This window comes from Lytechinus variegatus, chromosome 1 (assembly GCF_018143015.1).
Source record: "Lytechinus variegatus isolate NC3 chromosome 1, Lvar_3.0, whole genome shotgun sequence".
Taxonomy (NCBI): domain Eukaryota; kingdom Metazoa; phylum Echinodermata; class Echinoidea; order Temnopleuroida; family Toxopneustidae; genus Lytechinus; species Lytechinus variegatus.
In genome coordinates, this window is record NC_054740.1 from 40757252 (window position 1) to 40780784 (window position 23533).

The following is a 23533-nucleotide window of genomic DNA, read 5'->3' on the forward strand; positions in this document are numbered from 1 at the left end:
GTCTATAGAAGAATGTGATTATCAATACACTTGCAGCATACTGGTTGAATTACATTTCAGTAGAAAAACAAGGATTGCTACAACATGGAATTTCGATCACCTTTGCGTACTGACATTTCCATAATTTTTTTTTTCATTGTGGATCCAGTTTATTATCACATTATTACAAAAAGGACATAGGCTGTAATCAAAACGAAGTTTTGATTCACTTACAAAGTGCTTTACACTAAACCAAAAAAAAGTAGATAAAAGAACCAAACTTCATTTTTTGCACTTGATGAAAATGAAAATGGCAAGTTCCAGTAGAGAAATAATTAGCTAATGAAGTTACCTGCATTTTTACTATCAATTAATCCTTTCCATCTTTTGCTTGGTCAATTTTCATAAATCTGAAGGCAAAAATATCTTTCAATATGCAGTCCGAGGGGTTCCCAACACAGATTCAACTTTCATTGAGTTCAAATACCATGTTTTCATTAGCAGACAATCTTTTACCAAAAGTTCCACAGCAGTTTCAACCAAAAAGTGGTACAATTTTAACCTATTTTGGACCCTCTGTAATATCCCAGCTTTAACATCGGTGAGTTTTCACATTTACAAACGGGACGGATACTACAACATAGCAAATCTATTGAAAATGTCTGTCAAATCCCAACGAACAGCTCAGAGGACTTTGTCAAAAACTGGCGAACGGGGCCAGCAGATCGTCCCAAGATTTGGAGCTGAAGAAAATTTGCTAATACGTCAATTGCCCAGAGTCCAAGATGACACCGCTGTTTCAATTAATCAATTTTCGACAAGGGCTGCTTTGTCAATAGACTCTCAATGTTCCAGAAAACATCTGTGTAGTGGCTGTGAAAGCTGCCTATTGATTTCAACATATTCGAAATCAAGCAAAAGCCTGAATACTCATATCTCTGGGTACGTTTGATAAGAGGTACCTGATTACAGAAAATACGGACATTCCAGCATATGATGAGGAGGGTTGAGAGTTCAGTGTTTCATGAACAAACAGTCGTTTATTTTCACTGACTTATTCGTTCTAACCAATCAGATGCAAGGATTTGCCATAGCTTTTAACATCACCTTGCTATCATTATAAATGTATCCTTAGTTTCATACTTTAACAAGACAAGTGGTTTGGAAAACAAAAGGCTGACAAGAAGACGTTGGAAGAAACACTGAAGCACCCTGGGTAATGTCAAAGGTCATGTTAGATTGTGAGGAGTGGGGAGGAAGGGAGGAGGAGGGGAAAGTGGAGGAAAGGGACGGGAAGGGGGGAGTGGTTGGGGCTCGGGTTACGTAGCTGTAGTCGTAGGAGCTGTGTTATTCTCTTCCGTGTAAGCCGATCCGTTCTGCATGTAAGCCGATCCCAGACCATACAGGTGACCGCAATACTTGTCATCATCAATGTTATCTTCAAAATAGCACTGGGAAAGAAAGTATAAGATGAGGATTAAAATAAATATGCACATTTTTTTTACAGTGAACATTCATAAAGATGTACATGTAGGGTTCTGGACAATCATCATTGATGTTATTATCTTAATGAAACCTAATTTACAATATCACAACAGAGTAAGAATGCATCCTTACAACAAGTTACTGCAAATTTATTTGATTTGGATTTTTCCATGAAGTTGGTTTACAAATATTGACATTCAGCATAACTCAATACTAATTATCATAAACATTCGTTAGTAGGCTTTACATTAGTACAAAGACCATGTGTTTTACAGGTAATTTTGAGCCATTTAGATTAATTTTTATGAAGTTAAGGAGCAAATCAGTGTTTACTGCTGCTACATGGCCACAGTATCCAAGTAGCATCTGGGTATTTACATTTGGTCCTAAAAATGGAATTATGGCAATTAGGTTGACTAAAACTTGATATAATACGCACATTGACTTTCAAGTCAGGTAGCTGAATACCTCAGACTTCCTATGCATAGTTTTACATGTATTTTTAAAAGAGAGTCTGTAAATCATAAAACTAGTTTCATTTTAAAACCTACTTACCTCTCTCATTTTAAGGAATGTTTGTACAGTGAGGAGGCTATCACTGCCAGCTTGATGTTGAGGTCCTATCCTCTGGATCTATGAAAAGAAGGAATAAACATTTTAATGGAGGTACAGGTACAGGTTGTGCATAAGTTGACACAGAGTGATAGGAAACAAGGAACAGGATAAACACCGAAGTAAATACATAGTAACAAGAGTTTCATTAGACATAATGATGAAGGGATCAACATTTTTGGCTTGCAAAAGATTAGCCCAGAGTTAGATCATTGCCCAAGTTAAACTGGATTTCAGAATACGGGCCTCAGTGTCCAGGATTTTTTTTGCTACATGTATGTTTTGAACTCACCTGCCCAATTTTACTATTGTTTATATCAAACCCCTTGGCAAATTTAGGGGCTCTTTATTAGTTTTTCCAGGGCTCTGTAGGTCATTTCAGGGGCAACTTCGCCCAGAGCCCCACTGTATTTTTCCCCCCCTTGTGTTTACCTGAAGGATATCAGCTACTTCTTGAAGACCCCCCTTGAGGTCTTTACAGCTCTTCATCAGGTATTTCACATCATAGATACATGGGAAGAAGATCCTCAGGAGCTCAAAGAATTCTGACTCCTCTGAAGGCAGGTTGGTCGCCGTCATCAGCTTGACCAGGTAGGCAAAGTCGTAACTACTGCTCAGACAAAAAAAAAGAAATAACACAGGATAGTATTCAGCATGGCTGGGTGAAAATGACCTTTAATCTCATTTTATAATGAAAAGGATTGATTAATGATGATTACCATACTTGCCAACAAGACAACCAAGAAACAGATTACTAAGAAATTCCCCAATAGAGGAATATTCTGATACTTCCTATTCATTACTACAGGAAAATGTTTGTATCAATTGGAACACACAAAATGGCATGTTCCTATGTAGGAGCACTTGGAACTTTCCTGGCAGGTAGGGATTACTCATCAAACACAATACAAATTTAGAAAGTTTAGTCATCTGAAAGAGAAGCGCTTCCTACAATGTGGTACAACTGAACCATAAATGAAATGCAACTATATTTCTGAAAATCTTTTTTTTTCATACTGCAGGAGAGCATTTCATGAAAGGACTTGCAATTATTTTTAAGAATCTTACAAAATGTTGCCTAGACTGTATACTGATCGATTATAAAAATAGACAAGTTACCTGTGGAAGGTGACCCACTTGACACTGTCATTGAGAACCACTCCCGATGTCATCAGAAGCTCTGCAAAGTGATCAACCTCGATTCCTTCATCTTCATGCTTCTTGAACTGGATACCTGACCCAGATAGGAGCTCTATTGAATCTTTAGCGTACATGTCTTCACTGCAAAGTTAATTACAAAGGCATTCAGAATTATTAAAACTCCGTAATATAAGTTTCTACAGATGATTTGCTGTGCAGTATCAAGAGGGTTCTTACAACTAGACAAAATGCCTCAAATATTTGTTCACTGCGTATTGATGGTTTACCCAAGGTTAAATTGGCATTATATAATAAACATGAATCCCATAGGAAGATAAATGCATCTGGCATGTGAAAGATGAATGCCATTTGTGGTAACGACTTCAAAATGAGTTTGTACAGAACTCAATCAAATGACCACCCAAGTCCTTATACAAATAAAATAAATTGTATTACTGCGGAGCAATTAGCAAACCAATACAAGCATGATATTGTTGGGTCGTTTACCAAGTACTAATAATACACTGTCCCACACATGCTTATCTGTGTTGGTGATCTTTAGTGTGATTGATTTTAAGCTTAGATTTCATGATTCCACAAAGCTCACTTAATATAAAACTGTACCTGATCTAGACCTACGATGATGTAGTGACAATTTCATTACTTGGTTTTAGACTTTCCCATAAAATCAGTGTTTACTGCAACTACATTCATCATTATCTTTTAAGAATTAACAGGCTTTTTTTTTTATTCTACAAAATGACATGCAGTATCCGGTGAGTTCTTGCATCAACAAACTGATGTCCCGACAGGACTTGTTGTATCATGATGGTTTACCTGAGATTAAACCTGAAGTTGAACTGGAACGTTGAGCCCGTCTTCGGAAAATTACCCTGTTCATCACAGAAGGTAATGCCTAGCTGTATTATCTTGAGCAAGTCTACGTTGCATCGATGCAGCTGGTATTGATATTCGGAGTTGGTGCGGAACTCGCCCAGGGGCCGGGCTACAACGCCAGGAAACTCTGTATCCTGGTGAAATAAGGATTTCAACAAGGGAATCACTGGTATAGAGAGAGACTAGTTAACAACAAAGCATTGTAATGAATGAAGTAGCCAAGATAAACACATCAGTGATGCTTTATTATGCATGAATACTAGTAATGTAGATTGAATTTATCATATTCTTTGCTAAAATGTGTTAATGACTAGTTTGACCCAATTTTTACAATAAGTCGAGCTATTTCATAAAGCTACATGTATTAATGACGTTATACATAACTTTAACTGGTGATCTATTCTTGATCTGATATGCTTTAAATACACTATCAAAACAAAATCATACTAAAAATATCATTAATTTAATACTCCTTCCCTATCATAAGAGCCTTATGAAAGAAATAATTTTAATGAAAATTCAATTTTCCTGATTTGTTTATCGTGGAAATGTGGTACCCAACTACAGTGAGCATTGGCAACTTTACTCAAAAAGAATTTTCCCTCATTTATTGCATATATATACTGTTACCATGGCAACCCAGTACCACACACTTATCATGCAAAATGTGTATTGCACATATATCCACTCTCCAAGACAAATGTATGTAATACATATAAGTCTTGAGGGCAACGGGTGAAAACTGTACACTGTGACTGATTAAAACATTATAAATACCCCATTTACAATTTGTTTGGCGGCACGTATAAAAAATGAAACAAAATTAAGAGAGTCCATGTACAGTAGGCTTCAAGTTCCCTTCTAAACTCAGTCAAACTGCCAATTTATATCTAGTGCACTGTCACAATTCACATCACAAATGAAAATGTAGTCTTCATCGTGAAATAATTGTAGTGATCATTTCAGATAAGTCATGACTTTTGTAAAGATCATTAAAAAATTATGATAAGGTAAAAAAATTTTGGGATCAGCTACAGAAAGCCAATCAAGGCATTCGTAATGGATCACATGACGGTGGGACTGAGGTATAAACTCTATATTTCACAGAATGCACATAAATGAGTAATAATTACCATGGCCACATATTTGTATTTCTGTATGATGATGCGAATCTTCCTGAACACATCCTCTAAATTTGTGTTCCAAACGTCAACAATGTGAGGTTCATTAGTCTGAGTTGGCATGGTGTCTGTACTTGTCTGTACTTCTTTATAAAACACACTCTTCAATACTCTTCTGGCTCTTTCTCTAACTTTCTCAGCCGGTGTTATACCATTGTATTCTCTTTGCTTTCACCAAGAATGAGTTCCTTTCCTGTGCCCTGTAGTATATAAAAAAAACACATATTGTAATATGATTCTTTTTTTCAATTGTTGTTGGTTGGAAAACTAATAGAAATCACATAATTTGGATTCACATTCAAAATATACTCAAGTTTCATACAAATAAAATCATCTTTTTTTTCACTTAAACTCATTTGATACATCGAAATGCAAAATTTACCCACCCTCGATTTAGGAGCATCGTGTCACACGCAAGAGTAAACATGAAACTTTCCTTTGAACGATCAAACACATTTTCAAGATTTCATTATGACACATATTTTTACCCTGAAATTCATTGAATTCATTAATTCACTACAAGCAGTCATGACAATTAAATAAACAACACATTTCAATTCAAACAGGCACTTCTTATTGAAAGAGAGAAAAAATCAATCGCAAATAACATCAGAATTAAAACAAAGTAGATTAATTGGGGAAAGATCAAAGAAGAATTGAAAGGAAAAAAGATACAGAAAAGATGAAAAATATAGTAAAGAGATTGAAGAGAAGAATGAGAAGAGGAAAAAGAGGAAGGAGAAAGAAAGGTCTTCTTTTATGGAAACAGTATAGGCCACCATCTTGTGTATTGTCATACCAGTGGTCAAAGGAAATAGCAAAAATTAGAAAGAAAAAAAAAGAAAATACACAGAAAAGACAAAAAAATGAAAGAACAAATGAAAGAAAGAAAGAACAAATGAAAGAAAGAAGGAAAGAAAGAAACTAGCATTCTGCATTGTAGCAAGCAAGCAAGGAGTTTGGAAATAAAAGAAAATTATGAAAGGGAGAACAGAAGATATGAACTAAATTTAGGAACAAAGAAAAAGGGAAATAAACGACAAGGAGATGGCTATGGCTATGCTTTGCTTTGGATGGGAAACAATCACACAATAAAAAAATGAACATGATCTCTTTCATTCCATGTGCTATTCTCACAGATTTAATCGTAAGCAATTTGAATTACTCTGTCACAACAATGTGATTTTCCCGTTCAACCTGTGTGCATAAATATCGCATAAGGCAATAGAGCCAATGGTCTCCACATCCGTGTCATGGGTCTCCGAACTTAGCTTTACCTTTAGTGCGCCCATGCAGCGACAAGGACTGAAAATAAATGACCGGTACGAGCGGAGTCCGTCGTTTCATTATCACTAAATATACATGAGTCAAATTAAAAAAACAAAAACATCATATATTCAGGACAAAATATCTTATAAAATTCAGAAAAATTACCTTCCAGCAGTCACGACCAAACCCGAGTGTCTCTTCCAACGAACTCTAGCTGGCGCGCTTCAAAAAGGTGAGCAAATCCTCCGCGCCCCCCCCCCCCCGTCCCTCCCGGCCTCCCCACCCCGATCGACGGCAGCGTAGTCATGTCAACAAATTCATTGAAACACCGCGCCGCGGCGCGGCCATCGGGGCGATATCGAAGCAGCAGGTAACTCTGGTGGCCTAGAACCCCGGTACTTGTTGTGTATGATCTGGCCGGCTGGCTAGCTAGCTTGTTGCGCTGCGGCTCATATCTCATGCCAATTGTGTCGGGATCGATCGCGTCGTGAGCTTTGTTGCTTCACTGTCTTTGAGTTTCAGAATCAGATTAATACTTGTTAAATTTACAAAATGGCAACGAAACTACCGAGAGATGTTTTGAAATGGATTCAAAGTCTGGATCTCACATCTCCTGTCAGAAACGTCAAAAAGTGAGTTTTTAGTTGGAGACCTTTTTTTTCAAAGGAAAATAATAGGCCTTTGGGGCCTATATAAAAATCAGACATGTCTCTTTTGAGACTGATGGGTGAGTGTGACACTTATCCAAAACTAGGTTATGATCTGAGAGTGAGAGTGTGTCTGTCTGTCTGTCAGTCACTCACTGACTCAGGCAGAGTCAGTGAAAGACCTCAGTTTTCTTGAGTTTTGTCAGTGTTTTTACCTTCCGAAATAAGATTAAGAAAATCTTCATTTCAGAAGCCAAAACTAGTGAAGTCAAGTCAGACAAATTTGTCTTCTTGTTCAATTAATTGTGCGCATTAAAGACAAGGCAAATTTTCCAAAACCCAATGAAATTTTAAATAGATCTAGGCCCTATTTCAGAATGTAAAAGACAAAAATTAGATTCTGAACACATTGTCATTGAGAAAAAAAAATAAAATGTGATGTCATTCATCATTGTCAATTGTAGTCAATGCTCTGACTGAGACTGAGACACAGGTCAGAGCCAGCAAAATCCATCTGTTTTGCTTTTGGAGGAATATTTTTTTATACTTTTTTTAAATTGATCAGCGTTGTTGATCAGTGTCTGCACACCTAATTGCTAACAAAGTTGAGACTAATCACAAATTTCTTTGATATTTCATATAAATTTCAGTAGATGTTAATCCTTAATGATTTGAAGATTTATTTTTAATGAATGTGCCATAAATCTTAAATTCTGTAAATAACAGAATTTTAAAAATTCTATTAAATAGGGTGTCTATAGACAGAATTGATCGATATTAGTAAAGTGGTAATCCACAGATCTACATTTAATCTTGCTGTTTATTTTCTCTTCCACGACACAGAGATTTTTCAAATGGCTACCTTGTGGCCGAGATATTTTCATGGTACTACCCCCAGGACATCACTATGCACTCTTACGACAACTGCAGCGGAATTCAGGGCAAATTGGGCAACTGGTCCTTGTTGCGTACTTTCTTCAAGAAGAAGAATATTGATATTCCAAATCAGTTGATCGATGGGACTATTCATTCAAGACCTGATGCTGCAGAGTTGCTTGTTCAGTACCTGTATACAAATCTCACAAATCGGAAGTAAGATATTCCCTAATTTCTGTTTTTAATCTGGCAAATTAAATTGAAACAATAGGTTAACTCTTTGCGTGCTGAATTAATTTGGGGGGACAATGACAATTGTTTCCATGTTTTATTTAATTTGAGATTTCCATATTGCACCATTGATACTTTTTATTATTATATAGATGTTATTCAAGAACTATTGCCTTTTATCAGCTTATCTAATTTGAAGGTAGGGTAGACAACGCAAAGGGTTAAAAAAATAAAGGGGTAAGAAGAAGATAAGAGATATTTAATAGTTCCATGACTGCTGCTGCCTTGTCACTGATGATGATAATGATTTAGTGATGATGATGATGATAACTATACTAGAATCCTATAATTGTGATCATAAGAATGATAATGATAACATTGATGATGGTAAAATGATGATTGATAATGATGGCGATAATGATTATGATATTGATAATCATAATGATGACAATGATAATCATGATGATGATGATGGAGATGGAGGTGATGGATGAGAATCATCCTGGATGGTGGCGATGATTATGACCGTGGATGCTGCTGCTGATGATGATCATGATCATGATGGATGATTATGGTGATGATAATGATGATCATGATCATGAAGTTGATGATGATGATGTTAAAGATCATGATGATAATCATGACCATCATGATAATCATGATCATCATGATGATCATCATAATCATGATGATGGATGATGATGGTGATGATTATGATGATCATGAAGTTGATGATGATGATGATGATCATGATCATCATGATGATGATGATCATGTTCATGATGATGATCATCATCATTATCATCATGATCATGATGATGATCATGATGATGATCATCATCATCATGGATGATGATGGTGATGATTATGATGATCATGATCATGAAGTTGATGGTGATCATGATCATGATGATTATGATGATGGATGATGATGGTGATGATTATAATGATCATGATGATCATGATAATGATCCTGATGATGATGATTATGATGATAGTGATGATTATGATGATCATGGTCATGAAGTTGATGATGATGATGATGATCGTGATCATGATGATTATAATGATGGATGATGATGGTGATGATTATGATGATCATGATCATGAAGTTGACGATGATGATCATCATCATCATGATCATCATGATCATAATCATGATGATGATCATGATCATGATGATGATGATGATAATGATCCTGTTGATGATGATGATCATCATCATTATGATTTTGATGATATTGATGATTATGATGATCATTATGATGAAAATGGTGATGGTGATGATTGTGATGATCTGGATGGTGATGGTGATTTATCCCTGTCTAAGCTAAAAGTTGGCCTTATTGTTCAGATACCAATGATGAGCCACATGCATTGCCATGATTCTCTTTTATAAAAGGGAACTTTGATGTAATTTTTAAAGGGGATGTTTGAGTTTCATGCTGAATTTGACTTTGGGTCACTTGGCTTTCTTCAGTATCATGTTTCTAAAATGATTGATAGTGTATCTTTAACTACTAAAGTTTAGTTCATATTTGTGTATGATTAATTTATGATCGAATATCTTTGAACTGGATTTTATTTTGCTCCATTTATTTCTACATAATTCTTACATATTCATGTACATCTCACACAGCAAAGTGTTGGATTTGACTTACTGTTACTTGATATTGATAGTTAAAATTCACAGGTTTTACCGAAGTAAGTTTTGCAATATCTGCAGATCTACTTCTCAGTTTATGCAGAAAAAATATTCTTGGAATCAATTGTAAAAAAAAAAATCCATACTAGCTCGACTATAGTCCTGTTAATGTCAATTCTGACAATGAATTCAATATATTTTTTCTCTTTTCTATTTTTATTGTTTTTTGGCACAATCTCAAAATTTATCTGTTATCCTTCTATGCTAATCTCTCAGATTGAAGCGTCTAGCTTTAGACCGTGACATCGACTTCACGGACCATCACTACCAGCAGACCTTGCCGATACATGCCAGGAATACTGCTGCAATGGCAGTTAGAACAAATCTCAAGATCACAGAGTTTGAAACGGAACCAAACATCATCACATGTCAGCAAAAGGTATAGGCATGCAGTTACCGCACCCAAGAGTGGGCGGGGTCGGCAGGCAGAGTGGGGTGGTATTTTTTTCATTGAACCTGAATTTAAAAGCCTTCTTTTGGATGAATTAATCCCCTATAGTGTTTGTCAGTATTCCACTTTATTTCTTAATTATTTGAATGAGGATCTTAAAACTGTGACGTTGAGGATGATATGAAATAAAACTTATTTTAGTGGATTTGTTTTGGTCATGATCCCAATAAAAATGACATACAATTATTGGGGGAATATAAAACCTTTTTTTCCAAGAATAGAACAGGCTGGAAATTCAGGATATAATCTTTGCTTTCTGGTAAACGCGATCACTTATTAATGTTCAAGAGTCTTTGTAATGGAAGAAGAAACATTACCGAGAGCATATTTGAAACTATGAAGAAATAAAGTGGAAGATAGAAAAAAATGATAACTTATATTTTCTATATATTTTGCTAAACCAAAAACAATATTTTGCCTGCATTTTGTCAAATGTCTTTTTAATTTATTTGTTCCAAACCCAATGCTAAAATGATATACTTGTCCTATTTCTTTTATTTCATAAGTTGCTTGTAAATTTTTTACTCTTTATGAAAATATTTTTCAGGTAAATAATAAATAGTAAAAATATAAATTTTGATCTATATTTTATGCTCTTTCACCTAGCCCAGGGTAATATATTGTGTGCCATTGGATTGTCAACTACATTGATGCTTTATTAACATCATTAGTATTATCAATATGTTTACGACCAGGCTCAGGATATCATTACGCGTCACAGTCAGCATCGGCAGGAGGATCGTTTAGAAGATCCTGCACGATTCAACATCAAACCTACTATAGGACAGAAGTGTGTGAGAAGACCCGTCCCCCAAACACCTCATTCCACCCAGGCCAAGAACAGCCCACAGCGGGAATACCTAATCAAAGAAAGTAAGTTAGTTTAATGGCCACCGCACACCTTACGACCCGACTGGTCGGCGACTGGCTTGCGACTTAGTGAGGGGAGATGAATCGCAAGGCAGTCATAAGCCTCGACACCGCACACCTTGCGATCCGATCTGCGACTCACGCATGCACTTTTTGCTTTTTGGCATAGCATCTGAGAAATTGCGCTTACTACTGCGTATGCGCGTTGTTTATCATAATACGCGTTATGCAACTCTGCTGTCTGATTGGCTGGGGGTTGGATTGAGCTTGCGATCCAGTCATAAGGATTAGACATGTCAAATCCTTCCGATTTTCCTTGCGACTTGTCTCTGACCGGTCTGCGACGCTCAAGCTGACAAGAACTGTGAAGTCACATCTCCCCTCACCCAGTTGATATATCTATTTTGAAGTGATATTTTGTTGGTACTCAGAAGCAGGCTAGCAGAACCAAAATTTGATTTCATTTTCTGTTTTGATTTGCAAAAGTAATCAATGATGTAGTTTGTATTGAGAAATGTGGACTTTAGAGATTACCTGATAATCTTTTGTTTTTTTATACTTATATCAGTATATATCTCATTAACATTGAGTATTATAATGATAATAGCAATACTATAAGTATAAAGCATTTGGAGATGCTGTATATAATCTTCAAATTAACAATACTAAAGTCTGCATATTTGTTGGACAAAGGCGAGTTTTGAACTGTTTTGTAAATCGTTCAAAAGAAGTATCATTGAGGTTACTATGATGTATATTATGGTCATTGAATTCATTTGTTTGGGTTTTTTTTTTAATCTTCCAGACACTAATTCAACCCCCATGCAAACCACCTCATCACCCAGCGTTCACTTCAAGGAAATCAAGGTCAATCAACTTGATCATGTGACACAACAGGTGATCCGACCCACCAGCATGTCGCCAAGCAACGTCCTCCCTCCAATCTCTGGAAAATCATAATGGAACATTGGGCTTATTAAAGAACATTTCAATGCCTTGGAGCCGTCCAATCACAAAATCAAGTGAAGTGTATTCTGTTGTATTTGTTGGGTTTTTTTGGGGGGGGTTTGCTGATCTGTATGTTCAGCTTTGTTAGCAGAGAGAGATAAAAAAAGTTGAGTGCAGTCGAACATTGGGCTTTGATGGAAAAGAACATTTCAATGCCATTGTGCCATCCAATTACAAAATCACCCAAAGAGCATTCTATTTTTACATTTTTTGTTGATAAATATGTCCATTTCAGATTATGCCATCCTCTTAGTAAGCGTTGGTAGCACATTGGGTGATTTCAAGTTCGGTGTTGGCCTTGGTGTTGGTGTTAGTGTTGGAATTTTGATTGCTTCCCCTAGCTTCAAAACTTATTCAGAGTTTTTGAAACTGATCCAGATCACATTATTGACATATCAAAAACTAGTGAGTGACATTTCGGGACCATCCTAATGTTATGTTTGGTGTTATAATCGTGTAAAAATTGACCCAACACCAAAAGGTCAACACTGAACTTGAAATCACCCAGTGAGATGGGAAATAGTTGAGTGTAAAAAGTTGAATACAAATAGTAAATAGGATTTCACTGAATTGTCAGAGCTGACATTTTTACTAACAACTTTCAGGAATTCCTTCTGTCTAGGTAGATTTTGAAGCTAATGGAACAGACAGACAAATTTCAGTCCACTTACATGTGATTCATTAACTATCTCGAGCCTGCGCACATGTGTAGTGTCTTTAAAATTTGTGTTACAGCATAATCTGCCAGGCTCCAACAGGTATTTGGTGGGATTGTAGGTGTTTGTCAACTTGAATTATTGAAAATGTCATTTTAACTTATTATTTGCTCTTGTGGTGCCAAGGCAATCGGTTCAAGTAATAGAGGATTTCTGAAATGTTTGACACTGTAATGTAGATGGTTCATATATTAATGTAAATATCCTTGTTGATGTATTATTTAATTAAATGGCTTGTTATAGTAATGCACTGCTTAGGATCACGTGCATGTATATTATGAAGTAATATTTATCGATTGAACTAATTTTTCATCTCACTTTCATTGAGGCACCTGGTATTTTCTTCATACTGATTTCATTAAAACCTGTCTAAAATGTCATTGTGATAAGAGTTGGGGCAACTCAATAATGGCTGTGTAACTCAGAATGACTACAATGTAATCTTTTTGAAAAGTTTAACTCAAGATTTTTTTTTCTTTCTGCGGCCATAAGATAATGTTAATTATGTTTAGATTTTCATCTTTCCCCCAAAGAAGAAGTTTCTTTTACCCCTACCAACAGATTTCTGATAATAAAGTACTTTACAAATTGATAAATTGTCCCTACCACTTGTCACTACAGATAGTCTCAGTGATACAATACTACACGATAACTAGAGAGATCTTATTTATATTTGCATCAAAATTCATGAATTTCATGTAAAAAAGAATCTATTTTTAGGTGTCGTAACATATGAGCCAAATAATGAATGTTCTATTCATTTGTGCAATGAACAGAATACTTAATTCAGTGAAAGATGAAATGGATGATCCATAAATCATTTCATCTTTCACCTCATGAAGTATTCTGCCCATATTGCACTCATAAATATTCATTATTTGTATATCATTGAACAGCAAAACATTCTTTGATTACTTCTTCTTTCTCATTCTCCTGCTTTTAAAAATATATTTCTTTTTCAAGGTTGGATTCCCATTTCGATTTACTAATATTTTCTTAATTATGCAATTTAAATACTTTTCTGCTCCATCAAAATGTGAATGACTGAAGTTGAATACTTATCTCTTAATATTGATGCTAACTTTTGAAGAACAAACAGCTAAGAACACAATATCAATGTTAATTTCAGCTAAAATTCAGCATCCACTGTTTCTAATTTGCAAAAAAATTTTATCTTTTGTTGGAACAGCATATACGCAGGTTCTTAAATGTATCCAAATGTAATTAAAGAAGGAATAAATTCAACAGAGATAAACGTAGGTACAATTAAATTTATATTCCTATAGCAGTTGGGGTCTTCAGCACTGAAAACTGCCATTGATATTGCAACATGTAGTTTATAACTGTATTATTGAAACATGTACAGTGTAGATGATACTGATATTAACATTTATTAATTGCTATAATATGGATATAGGAACTAAAATCGGAATAAATAGAATAATGTGGCTGAGGGTTTTATCTATAGATTGTGTAAATTTTTGCAGTATTTCTTTGACATCGCCTTTAACATGTACATGTTATGCAATAATAGCTTCTAATGTGTATTGAAATGTATTTCAGGAAATTAATTAATTCAAGAGATGACATGTTTGTATTATATGTTAATATTGCCTTTCAAGAAAACATGCATGATAATAATAAATTGTAATTGTCTGTACAAATAAGTTCAACAAAATGTGTCTTTTTACAGTACAGAAATCCTCAAGTTAGATTGCATGAATATGATGTATAGATTCAGCTGAGAACCAAATCCAGAAAAAAGTGTATATTTTCATACATTTTGAAACCCAAAATGAAATCATAACAGAGAAGTTCAACAGGCCTTCAAAGAGATTGTTGTGTAGGATATAACACATACAGGGCCCCACTTTTGACTGATTTTTCTGATCTTTCACACATGATAGAATACCACAGATTCTTTCAATGAGAGAAAATTTATATTCCTCTAAGGTGGCATCCCTTTTGCTAGCTTTGAAGAATGTTGAGATGAATAACACGTACTTGTAGGGGGAGGGGCTACCGCTTCAGGGAGCACATTGAAAGTTTTCTGAAAAGCACCTCAGGAAGAGTATCATTGACAGACGTTACCAATATTTGGGAATCCTTGCATCTGATTGGCTTAGAGCAAGTTAATCGGTGAAAATCAATGACGAAACTCTTCATGAGATGCTTCCACCGGTTCACTGGACTTTGACACCCTTACAGAGCTTTACGCAATTCATTGGTTGTTTTGGTATTGTTGCATTTACTTTAATGTTTGTATATAGCTCTACATATTGTCCAAATAATCCACTCCTACAATGATTAAAAAGTAATAATGTATATATACAGCGTACATATACTGGTATAATTTTCATGTAAAAAAAAAATGCTCTACATGTATGTGCAGCATCCCCTCCCCTCCTTCCACACACACACACACGTAAGAAAAAGAACAAAGTTTAGTCACAAAAATATTCTTCATGTGTGATTTATTTCTTTGATGAAATTACTTCAAAATGTAACAAGTAAATACATTCACATAAGTTAACAAAAACAAAGCATTGTCCAATTTGTGATATTATGCCATTGTTACACACACATACATGGCAGTATGCCAAAGAATTTCAGATATATTCAGATCTCGGATTTAAGAATCTTCAAAATCATGTAATTATTCAACCTTTGTAACAAATTAATCAGAAATAAAATGGAAACTTGTTTAGTTTCGGTATTACAATAACGTAAAACAAACGTATCAATTTATAAAAAAAACTGAGAGAAAATTAAAGTGGTTTCATAGGAGATGTTAAGTGGTCTCAGAATACCAATTTCTTTTAATAGATAACTTTTTTTTAATCAAAGATAAAAAGGATCTCAGAATACCGCATGATGGTTTCATTTCATACAATTTTGTTGCAGTAAAAAAAAAATTACAAAATTCTTGACAAAAGCTTTTAAACTTTATCTGACACCATGATTTTAGTAGCAAATTAACAGTTATCTTTAAGCTTGCTATGATAAGTTTAACTGAAGTTCCCTGACTTTCAGTAAAGAGTTGCTTCTAATAATTTACTTTATCACACCATACTGATACTAATGCAAACCACACAGATGTAAAAACCAGGGTCCTGTAACACATAAAACAGCGATTAATCGTACGCTTGATTTTCATGATTGATTGTACATTGTAGTCAATGCAATCAATTGTTAACAAAATGTTCTCCGATGATTGCTAAGCTTTGTGTTACGAGCCCTAGGTGGGTGTTTCATAAAGCTGTTCGTAAGATAAGAACGACTTTAAGAAAAACTGGTGATCCTTTCTTTTGGTAAATGGTATACACCATAGGCGATGGTTTAGCGCGTAAGAAAGGATCACAAGTCGTTCTTAAAGTTGCTCTTAACTTACAAACAGCTTTATGAAATGGCCTACAGTTATGTTTCAAAAAGAGTGTATCAGAATTAATGACTTAACAGCCAGCAGTGGATAATTTCCTTTGCCTTTTCCTTGATAGTAAAACAATTAAGTGAATAGTATTACAACCTTTCCAGGGTACAATTCGCAATTGTGTGTTCGAGTCATCTTTATACATGTACATTTCTTCTTTTAGGGGATATTCCCACATGGATTCAAAATACAAATTCCACTTCTGTAAGAAACCTGCAAATACTACCATGTCGGTGTTGATTTTGAGCTGCATTTCATAAATCATACCATACCCATACGTATTCACCGGACAGTACACACAATTCCTGAATACAAATCAATTAAGGTTCATGCTTTGGCACCCGGCTGCACTGCATCAAATGCATGCTAATAGAATAGAATACAAGAAAAATATATCTATATATCTCAATAACCTTTCTCTTCTCTATACACAATCAACTAAAACTTTTTACACAATCATATAAAAAAGAAGAAAAATCAAATATACAATTATTTACATCCATTTTTTACATTCAGCATATAATTTCAAGGTGCTTCAAATTAGGTGGTGCCATATATTTCAATGTGTATGCTAGGTCGATTCATTTCAATGCTAATATATACATTCAAGTTCACATGAATATTTATACAAGGAGACATACATCATCCCAATGCCCCCACAAATACAAAAAAAGAAACAGAGAATATTGTTTTGTAAAGACAACAGGACGAACAAAACATGTCAATATTCATTAAAAAGAATACAATGTACTTTACAATCATTCTCACTTAAGATGTCTTCTTAATCAAATTGGATATTTTTTTTTCAATAAAAATTAAATATGATTATTCATCAAATTGGATGTGTACTTCTCATACATTTCTCTTTAAAAAGTTTGTTGACCTTCATACTGACACACAGGTGAATACCAAGAGAATATGCTTAAAAAGTATAAACAATGAGTCAACAAAGACATGGCACCTCAATTGAACTGGGACAACACCCCTTTAACTTAAAACAAACTTCCAAGAGAAATAACTATCAACACTCTACTACTAAAGATGATGATATGCACCATTCATACAGTGCACTTTAAATTTTATGGTTTCTAAGTTTATGTTTCAGTTTATGTTTCTTAAGCACAGCTCAAGTGATTCTATGGATGCTCAAGCAATCAAGGAGTTCCTTCCTACCAGGCGCACCCAAACCCAGGTGGAGGGTGGCAAATGTAAATCAACGGCTTACCTAAGAATGCAAGTGCTGTGGTGGAATATGAACCCTGGACGTAAATAAACAGCTTACCAAAGAATGCAAGTGCTGTGGTGGAATATGAACCCTAGACTTTGTAGTCCAATGCCCAGCGATTTATTGACTGAATGGCCCACAGCATGTCTACTACAACAACAATTTCCAAATAATGCAGAAGACACCTTAACAAGGAAAACTGAAAACCAGACTCTTTCTATCTTGGATTCTCAATGCATGTTTCACATGAAAATTTCCCTGTGTAATCAATCTTAATTACAACTTCTTATTTGATTGTTACTATTTCTATGTAATAGCAATCTAATAAAAAACATTAAATGTTATTCATTAACATTACTTTACAATATTAATGAAGCGTGCATGCAGCAGAACATGTATCTATTGAGTTGTGTCAGTCAAACTTTACAGGCATGTGGCTAAAATAAAGATGTATTTTTTTTTCAAAACAAACATTTAAAATCATACACACATTAAAATGTCAAACTTGCATTATCCCATGCAATTCTTTCTTGACTTTAAGAAATGAAATTATAAAGTGGTAGGGCACTCATTCACTTTAAAATATCAAAAAGCTGAATAAATAATTCAAAAGAGAGAAGTTGTTATCCACATTAACCCGTGAAATACAACACTCTTCCCTCAATTGAACAAAAAAAAAATTTGGACGGACTCTAAAAAAACATCTTCTTTTGAAATTTGATCAAAGCAAGTTGAACTACACGAACAAGAAAGATGACGAATCTCGATGGGTTCTAGACTGTGCACAGTCAAATTTATGCCTCCTGTCATTTCCACATTTGCAAAAAAATCTAATCAATACATTTCAATGAATTATAATCATTATGAAAATTGTGTCGGCAATACTACACATTCATTAAATTAGGATTATTTTCTATTTTAAAATATATACAGTCCGACCTCTCTTATCTGGCCTCCCCTTATCCGGATCTCTCTATTATCCGGACGCACACTTGCCAAGATTTTTTCTTTTTAATCCAATCTAGTACGTGAGTAAATGAGGTTGCAATCTAAACTCAATCCTATACGCAAACTCCCTTTGATTACATATATTTTTCAAGATAGTCTACCTACAACAACATTATTTTTCATGAAAATATCTCACCCAAATCACCGAAAGAACTTAGGCAGGATAATTTTCCAGGAAATTGGGGCGCAGTGCAAACATTTCATCACGTTCTCTTTTTGCTTCCCGGGAAACACAACACATGTCTCACTAGCTTACGCTAGGCCTCATACGGACAGCGCCATCTATTATGTTCAAGCCTACAGTCAGTGTAACAATGGCTGACATTGCAAAGCTGCGATAGCCGCCGCGATGATCCAATTGTAAAACTTAGTTTCATTGAGTCATTCATTCTCTTTCTCTCGAGGTATGCTCGATTTATACCTCAATCATTTGAGCAGGTAAATTATCCAACAGTTTTGGCCACCACTCGATTTTATTTCTGTAAAAATACCGCCTATAATTTGCACTGACACTGCAGTGAATTCTGTCTGTGTATGCCCACTAAATAGACTACGTGCAGCTACTATTGTGGAGGCAGCTGTGTGTATTTAATATTGGGCCTCCCAGATCCAGATAAATCCCTTATGCGGATTCGTGCTGGTACCAACACGTCCGGATAAGAGAGGTCGGACTGTATATATATAATTGATTTGTTCATACAGGTGTCAAGTGAGGTATTGCCATAATATAGACAAACTATTGACCAAAGACGATGTCAAGATATGACAACAATATGAACAAACTACATGTACACAAACAGAAGAGAGATTGTGAATTATCCACAATAAGCCATAAATACAGTATCTCTCTTGAATGTGCTTTGAAAAGATTAAATTTCATACCCTGCTCAACAGTTATGAATCATTCCTGCACAACAATTAAAGGTAGTTTTCAAGATGCATTATATTGTTATTTTCTACAAGATTTTTCATCAATATGAATCATTCTTGCACGAGACATTGAAGGTAGTATCCAAGACAATGTATATTATTATTTTCAACACGATCTTTAAAAAGATTTTTTATTAATATGAATCATTCTTGCATGAAAAATTAATAATGGTTTTCAAGACAATTCTTATTATTTTTCAACAAGATTTTGTCTCTTTTGCCCATCAGAAAGTGGTCTCGATATTACCAAAGATGAGTGAACTATCTCGCAAGAATTTGATCTGACTGCTCATATATACTGTACATTTATATGATTCAATGCAAGTGAACTGTTCTGCAAGTATTTGACCTCTGACCTCTCGTATGACCTATGCTGTGTGAACTCTCTCACAAAAAATTGAACTCACTGCTACATATATTTGACCTATGACCAGTACTTTAGTGCACTGTCCTATAACAATGTGACCTCTGACCTGCACTTGAGTGTACTGTCCGGCAAAATTTGACCTCTGACTCGCAGTTGAGTGCACTGTCCTGCAAAACTTGACCTCTGACCTGCACTTGAGTGTACTGTCCTGTAAAAAGAATTGACCTCCGACCTGCAGTTGAGTGTACTGTCCTGCAAAACACTGACATCTGACCTGCAGATGAGTGCACTGTCCTGTAAAAATTTGACCTTTGACCCCTACACTGTTCATCCTTGGAAAGAGAACTGTGCTGAAGATTGAATCTATTATAATCATTAGAAAGGATTGATGGGCCTTCCTGATCCTACCGGTGAGAACATGCACACTTTAGCCCACATGAGGGCACTGTTCAGTGATATCACAGACTTTCCATCATCCAGGAAGAATGTAGGGCCCTGCATAAATGGAGAAACAAGTGTTAAAATACACATTGTTAAATCTTGTTTACATGTAGATGTAAAACCTGTAGTGACCAATTTCAGAGAATCCAATCATTAAAATCTTGATTTTAATGAAGTATTACAAAGTTTTTTTTCATATATCTATTTGTTACAATTTCTCTATAAAAAAAATACATGTAGAATGCGTGAATTTGTTATTTCAATTTAGAGCCAGATAACACAATTCTTTGTCATGCGATCTCTTTAAATATATACAGGCAAGGTCATATGTCAATGATCTTCCTCATCAGATCACCTTTAACAGATATCTGAGGTCAACCTGCATCCTTTTGACATTCAACAGAAAAGGATGAAAATCTGAATGATTTGGGAGACCCTGTCACAAAAACATGACCTGCTTCAAGGTCAAAAGTCAATGACCTCCATCAACTTATTGGTAATACATGTAGATACATGTACATGTAAATAGATCAGATATTTCATTCATTACCAGCCTGTGTCCTTTTGCCAGTCAGCAGATAATCGGTCACTGATGACACATATACGATATTTCATTCATACTAACCTGTATTCTTTTGCCAGTAAGCAGACAATGGTGCACATCTGAATGAGTTGAGGAGATGCAAAACTGTCATGAGGTAATGACCTTCTTCAAGGTCAAAGGTCAATGACCTACCTCATGAATTTCATTAGCAATAGATATATTGCTCTTCATTCACTCTGACATGTATCCTTTTGCCAGTCAGAGTAGAATGATGAACATCTGAATGAATTGGAAGGTACAATACAGTCACATAGTCATGACCTGCTTCAAGGTCAAAGGTCAATGACCTACATGTACCTCCTGAATTTTATTGATAATAAATATCAGATATTTAATTACAACTGACCTGTATCCTTTTGCCAGTCAGCAGAGAATGGTGAACATCTGAGTGACTTGGGAGATGAGAACCTGTCACAAAGTCATGACCTGCTTCAAGGTCAAAGGTCAAAGATTCTCCCCGTCGTATAAGATTGCGGTAGAAGTCTTCTTGGAGTGGAGTTGGAGGGGCACATTTGGTATGATCAACACTGTTCAATTTGAACCATAAGGAGAAACATGAAAACCAACACAGATGAATGATGCTAACATTATTGATAACATATAGTTTGCAGCTTTTCAATTCATCTGACATACTCTGTCAAATATAAACATTATATTTTATTAAAGAGTTAGCATCAAGAGCTCTACTCTTGTTCAATAATGTAATGTTGCATTTATGTACCCAAAGGGGCCATTCTACTATCACAATCTAAACCCATATTGAGAGCGGGATAGGAATTGGTTGAAATCGGGAACAGCGTAATAACAATGTTGTGAAGATGGAGGTAACAGAGGGCATTTTATTTAGATCGGCGTGATTGTCTAAACATTTTGAAAATGTTCAAAATTTCATGCCGATCTTCCTGATCAGAATGCGCCCATGTTGAATCATGGGGGAAGCAGGAAAAGCGTAAGAAGCGCGGCGCGCAGACGTAATGAATCCCTGTTCCTTTGGAAAACTAAAAAAAAAAATTTGCTGGCTCCCCGTAAAATGGTTCATTATCCCCCCCAACCCTGCCTGATCTGGAGGTTTGCTAAATCATAGCCAAATCGGCATAATGGAACATGGGCTTACGATTAATTTTCGTAATATCTTCTCTTTTCTGTCAAGCTTATTCATGAATTGTGAATGCATCTTGTGTCACAAAATTGTACTCTTATCTTTTAATAAGTGGAAACATAACTTTTGATTTGAAACATGAATTACTTTTGAATATATTCATTTTGAAACATGAATTACTATTGAATATATTCATTTTCAAACATCAATTGATTTCAAGTTTTAAAGTGTTTGTAAGAATATATATTATATGCTTCATGAACCTACCTACCTCTCTCCCTAAAAAAAGGAAAAATAATGAAAAAAATAATTGTAAAAAATACTAACAATGGTGAGTTATTCCTACCTTACGTTAGTCCCAGATACAGCATTCCATGCTTCTAATTCAGTCTGAACAAGAGGGTCTGAAAGAGGGAGATCTGACCCAAAGCCACCTTCCCTGATAAGCCTCAATGCTACACTGAATAGATGGGCAACTATAGAACGGTAACCCCTTCGTATAGCTACTAGAGCTCCAACATAGCAAGACAAGATGACCAACTCACATCGCTGCCTGAAATACAATAAGAGAAACCTCATAAAGAATATTGAGTACTGTATCATAAGGGCTTCATGGAGTAACAAATGACTATACATGTAGATCTGAAAAAGGAAGGCCTGATCTAAATCTACCTTCCCTGATAAGCCTCAATGCTACATTTAATAGATAAGCAACTATATAATGTGTCCCCTTCGTAAAGTTACTAGAGCTCCAACGTAGCAAGAAAAGATGACCAACTCACAATGCTGAGTGAAATACAAGACAAATAATATCAACATTTTATCAGGGGCTGCTCCATAAACCTCCAAAGGTCTCCAGATCACAAAACTTTCTGAGATTCAAATTTTAATTATATTATCTCTTGGGGCCAAAACTAGCCACTTTACCAGGGATATGTTGTGATACGTGTTTCACTAAGTTGTTTGTAAGTTATGGGTGTCTAGTCGATGCATGTTCTGGTTGTTTAAACAGTTCCTAAATCACTACGTCCCATTAACTTACACTGAAATAACGTTTCCATTAACGGGAATCTTTGTTGTTAAAAACAGTTCACTTCAAAGTTGATTATTTGTGCAAAATCAATTAAGGTTTGAGAAACTTCACTCCCACTTTGTTAAAATACTGATAAATGTTCTAAGTATCACTCAGGGCATGCGGACACACTGGAATGCAAACTTTTATACTAGAAGTTGCATATTGAAGATAAACTAGAAATATCACTGAAATAGAACGATACCCCCGCCTATGTCACTACCATGATAGTGGAGTGTCCACCTAGTGTCCAACATACGAAAGTCTGTGAAACCAAGATTGTCATTATA

The 23533-nt window shown here is 35.3% G+C and overlaps 3 protein-coding genes across 6 annotated transcripts in view; 1 reads left to right on the forward strand and 2 right to left on the reverse strand.

Annotated features, from left to right (window-relative positions):
- Window positions 1-1080: 1080 nt before the first annotated feature.
- On the reverse strand, window positions 1081-6811 carry LOC121414056 (CCR4-NOT transcription complex subunit 7-like). Its single transcript, XM_041607107.1, has 7 exons — window positions 6729-6811; window positions 5247-5494; window positions 4054-4247; window positions 3196-3357; window positions 2509-2686; window positions 2020-2097; window positions 1081-1430 (listed from the first exon to the last, which is right to left on the reverse strand). Exons 2-7 carry the CDS (start codon window positions 5355-5357, stop codon window positions 1299-1301), a joined length of 855 nt encoding a protein of 284 aa, XP_041463041.1. The 5' UTR covers window positions 5358-5494; window positions 6729-6811; the 3' UTR covers window positions 1081-1298.
- A 178-nt stretch (window positions 6812-6989) lies between these two features.
- LOC121414064 (spermatogenesis-associated protein 4-like) lies at window positions 6990-14727 on the forward strand. Its single transcript, XM_041607120.1, has 5 exons — window positions 6990-7195; window positions 8054-8302; window positions 10239-10401; window positions 11169-11346; window positions 12149-14727. Exons 1-5 carry the CDS (start codon window positions 7116-7118, stop codon window positions 12301-12303), a joined length of 825 nt encoding a protein of 274 aa, XP_041463054.1. The 5' UTR covers window positions 6990-7115; the 3' UTR covers window positions 12304-14727.
- Window positions 14728-17167: 2440 nt separating this feature from the next.
- The window catches only part of LOC121414072 (WD repeat-containing protein 17-like), a 55643-nt gene continuing 49277 nt past the window's right edge, over window positions 17168-23533 (reverse strand). For 3 of the 4 annotated variants that reach the window (XM_041607131.1, XM_041607146.1, XM_041607138.1), the window contains exons 23-25: window positions 22518-22724; window positions 21419-21599; window positions 17168-20522 (exon numbers count right to left, since the gene is read on the reverse strand). In XM_041607131.1, coding sequence (XP_041463065.1) covers window positions 20403-20522; window positions 21419-21599; window positions 22518-22724 — 508 coding nt within the window. In that variant the 3' untranslated portion in view covers window positions 17168-20402. The remainder of the gene's footprint in view (window positions 20523-21418; window positions 21600-22517; window positions 22725-23533) is intronic. The other variant, XR_005969803.1, reaches the window with a different exon arrangement.

Bases quoted from the DNA above. Each gene is read 5' to 3' on its own strand.
- LOC121414056 (XM_041607107.1), bottom strand. From the start codon at position 5,357: ATGCCAACTCAGACTAATGAACCTCACATTGTTGACGTTTGGAACACA. The intron at 4,248-5,246 runs GTAATTATTACT...TTATTTCACCAG, and splicing joins AATACAAATATGTGGCCATG to GATACAGAGTTTCCTGGCGT. The intron at 1,431-2,019 runs GTAAGTAGGTTT...TTTCTTTCCCAG, and splicing joins CATTCCTTAAAATGAGAGAG to TGCTATTTTGAAGATAACAT.
- LOC121414064 (XM_041607120.1), top strand. From the start codon at position 7,116: ATGGCAACGAAACTACCGAGAGATGTTTTGAAATGGATTCAAAGTCTG. The intron at 7,196-8,053 runs GTGAGTTTTTAG...TCCACGACACAG, and splicing joins CCTGTCAGAAACGTCAAAAA to AGATTTTTCAAATGGCTACC. The intron at 8,303-10,238 runs GTAAGATATTCC...CTAATCTCTCAG, and splicing joins ACAAATCTCACAAATCGGAA to ATTGAAGCGTCTAGCTTTAG.